Raw genomic sequence first — 3338 nt, 5'->3', positions numbered from 1 at the left:
TTCAAGTCATGCTTGTCTACCTTCATTATTTTGTAATTCATGACTTTTCATTAACAAGATGCTTCTTGTTTTCCCTTAAATTTACTTCAAACGATTTGGGTTTTCTTAAAAAAATATTGCCTTCTTAGGTTTACCAACCTACACTATCATTCCATCTCGTTTATTTTACGTACTTCGAGAGCTGTTTAAATGCAGTTGTTATATATATATATAGATATTAAGATAAATAGAGAAAAAAATTGTTTTTTTAATAAAAAAAGATAATAGTGTTGTCTAATGATTAAATATTTTGGAATTTTGATTAGAATATGATTTAAAACAAAAGATATCTTGATTTTTGTTGTTTAAAAATCTATTTTTGACTACAGATGAATTTAAGGCTCTGGAAAAACTTTGAAACACTTAAATTGTAAAAAATTCACCACTCAAACTTATTATTTTAACAAATTTTTACTAAATTCTAAATAAATTAACAAACAATATGCAAAATAAAAACCCAAAAAATATAACAAATACATTGTCCCATTAACATCTTACATTTTTCCTAAATTTATCTTTTTTTATAAAAACTGTTTTAAATTTTTAAAGTTCCAATTTTTTTTTTTATTATTATATTTTTCTTAACTTTATTTAAAATTAATCGCTTAAAATCTTATCGCAATATTACCTAAGAAAAACCAAAACCCATACGGAAAAATTAAACTGCACCTTTATATAGATGCTATTTGACAATCTTTTACTCAAATGCAATACTGAAACATAATAATAATAAATATCATTTCCATTGAAGAAAATACTATAAAAAATATTACAATCCTTCTGCAAAGAATGAGGACAAATGAGAGATAGAATTATACTTGCTATCGAGAGTTCACTCTGTTATTTTTCCCAATTATTCATATTTTATGTAAATGCATCCCAAAGATGAAGTCCTTATTGGTTGACTATGCGGCAGTTCTTCCTAACTTCACCAGCCAGTAGTGTTGCAGGATTCACTATATTTCCCATCTTCACCATTGAATCCGAGAAGTCCTTGGCAAATCCGAGAGGGTCAGTTGCATACTCTTTGACAATAAGCCCTGTTATGCTCCCCAGGCCACTTGAATACATCTCTTGGTCAGAGGGGAGGAGCCCTTCTCCATTCAGTAAGTTAATGTAAAATGAATTATCGAACAGCGTGGGGCTTACATGATCCAACGGTGACAAGTTGTCATCTCCACCAGATGCAGGGCAGATCGCTTTCAATCCAGATAGATAGACTTCATTACCTGCATTCGGGTCATTATAAAGCCTTTGCCTAAAACTTGTGCATCGAGCTTGTCCAATTGTGTGTCCCCCTGTGCACAATGGCCAACCCTAGAAACGTTAACAAAAGTGTGATATTTTTATATCAAGTTTAGATTTTGGAATATTTTAAAAATTGGATAGATAAAAGTTAAGTTGATTATCTGATTGTGTTACTGTCAATCAAGTTTTTAGAATATTTCAGAATTTGTAATTGAATTATTTTTAGCAAAGTGAAATAATTATTTTTATGTTAATTATGGATTTCAAAAAAATATTTCAACAAACCAATGGAAAAAATTTAAGGTTAAAAGAGTGGTAAATTGTTTGACCCCTCACATTAAAAATAATCTAAAATATTCTAGAATTCTACCATCTACATAAATTCAACATTCACTTACCAACCAGGGCTACCATATCTGTGACTGACAGACCTTGCACTAAAAACTTTCCAATGAGATTCTGGATAGTTGCATTGGGCATGGGAATATTGGTGTTCGCCTCAACCAAACTGGCGGTTGTCGAGTCCTTTCTTCCCACAGGAACGTCCCAGTATGGGCCTCCAGACTGAGAAACAGGAAATATAGTTGAGATGTATGTATAACAAAGTTAACACTGGATCTATGGATGTTATATTTAATAGGGCTATGGTTATTAATATGAAGATGGTATACCAGTACTACTCCATCTCGAGCAGCGAGGGCAAGTATGTCGGCACAAGACACAACACCGGGGCACGCAGTCTCCAGTCTTTCCTTGATGGCGTCTATAACTTCAAATCCTCTGATCGAATTTATATTTGGATTTGCTGTTTTCTCGCCTTTAAACGTTGGTGTGTCATCCAACAGCACAGACGCATCGCAGCCCTGCATTAATTCCAAATATTCTAGTAATGACTAATACTCGAAGTAAAATAAGATATCAATATTTTGGAATTCGACAATAATGGAATGTTATCTTTTTTATCCAGTTTTAAATTTTAAGGCCAACAATATTTTTGGCTTATTGTAAAATAAAAGAAACAAAATACCTGAACAAAGCAGTCGTGAAAATGCAAACGAAGTATGGAAGCTGCCATACGAGCTTCTTTCAACGTTGCTAATTGCATCTCCTCGCTTACAATGGGAACTGCAAGGGGGCATGTCTTCTCGTAATAATCTACAGACAACAATGGAATTGGAAATTCTGCAGGAATTGCAGGAATGGATGCCAAAGCCACAAGCAAAATCTCCAAGAAAATAAGAAGTTTGCCCATTTTCCCAGGCTGTCTAATACAGGCTCTCTTAGCAATATTGAAGGATTGATAGATTTGACTCAGGGATACCTTGTTGGATATCTAGTAGTATCTGGCCATTTTATAGAAATTCTTAATACCTTGTAGAGTGCAGGAACCTCCAACAGGAACCAGCTAAATGACAGAGTTGTGGTCGCACCTGTCATCTTCTCCATACTGATCAACCACACAAACCAAACCAAACTTACAAAGTCATTTAACTTTAGATACAGACACAGAGAGCTGACATTGCTCTTATGCACATCAAGACACATACCGTTGGGTAACGTTTTGGTCTTTTTGTTTTGGGAAGATATTTTTAATTACTAACTTTCTTACAGTGACCATGGTTGATTGACTGGGTTTCCCACTGGATTGGTGGAGAAACCTTAAATTAAGGATTTTGCGTATGCGTGCAGTTGGACGGTTTTCATTTATTTTTATAAATAAATCGCTCATGGATGAAAGGGTTTCATACGCATACAGAGTCATGACTCGCTCACGTTGAACAGTTGTGGAGAATTTTTTTCCAGATTTTTCAAGATTTCCCATTGGAAGGCAACGTAGTGTACTCGGATTACTAAACCTTATACAGCACGTTAAAATGTGTCGTGCAGTTTTAAACAATGAAAGACGTTGACAGATTAAAACTAAATTCTGTTTGATGATTGGCCCAGTGTCATGATTAGATATCTTTGTCCTTTTAGATTTGTTGGAATCTCATCCAGGTTCCGGAATTTTTAGAACGTTCGTAAATTATAGTTATATCGCGTGCATGCAT

General features: G+C 34.0%; 1 protein-coding gene across 1 annotated transcript; it reads right to left on the bottom strand.

Moving 5' to 3' along the window:
• Positions 1-933: 933 nt before the first annotated feature.
• Positions 934-2543, bottom strand: LOC149223444 (peroxidase 11-like). The gene is made up of 4 exons (XM_089383301.1): positions 2315-2543; positions 1959-2150; positions 1686-1851; positions 934-1337 (listed from the first exon to the last, which is right to left on the bottom strand). The coding sequence occupies exons 1-4, from the start codon at positions 2537-2539 to the stop codon at positions 934-936; spliced, it is 987 nt and encodes a 328-aa protein (XP_089239427.1). The 5' UTR covers positions 2540-2543.
• Positions 2544-3338: the final 795 nt, after the last annotated feature.

The sequence above is a fragment of the Pinus tabuliformis genome, chromosome Q (genome assembly GCF_031772625.1).
Source record: "Pinus tabuliformis cultivar Carrire ecotype Pingquan chromosome Q, CPIR1, whole genome shotgun sequence".
NCBI classification, from domain to species: domain Eukaryota; kingdom Viridiplantae; phylum Streptophyta; class Pinopsida; order Pinales; family Pinaceae; genus Pinus; species Pinus tabuliformis.
This window is presented reverse-complemented; position numbering and strand designations above follow the sequence as displayed.

Coding starts and splice junctions, on each gene's coding strand:
- LOC149223444 (XM_089383301.1), bottom strand. CDS start 2,539: ATGGGCAAACTTCTTATTTTCTTGGAGATTTTGCTTGTGGCTTTGGCA. Junction 1,852..1,958: donor CTCGAGATGGAGTAGTACTG/GTATACCATCTT, acceptor CCTGTTTCTCAG/TCTGGAGGCCCATACTGGGA. Junction 1,338..1,685: donor AGATATGGTAGCCCTGGTTG/GTAAGTGAATGT, acceptor CATTGTGCACAG/GGGGACACACAATTGGACAA.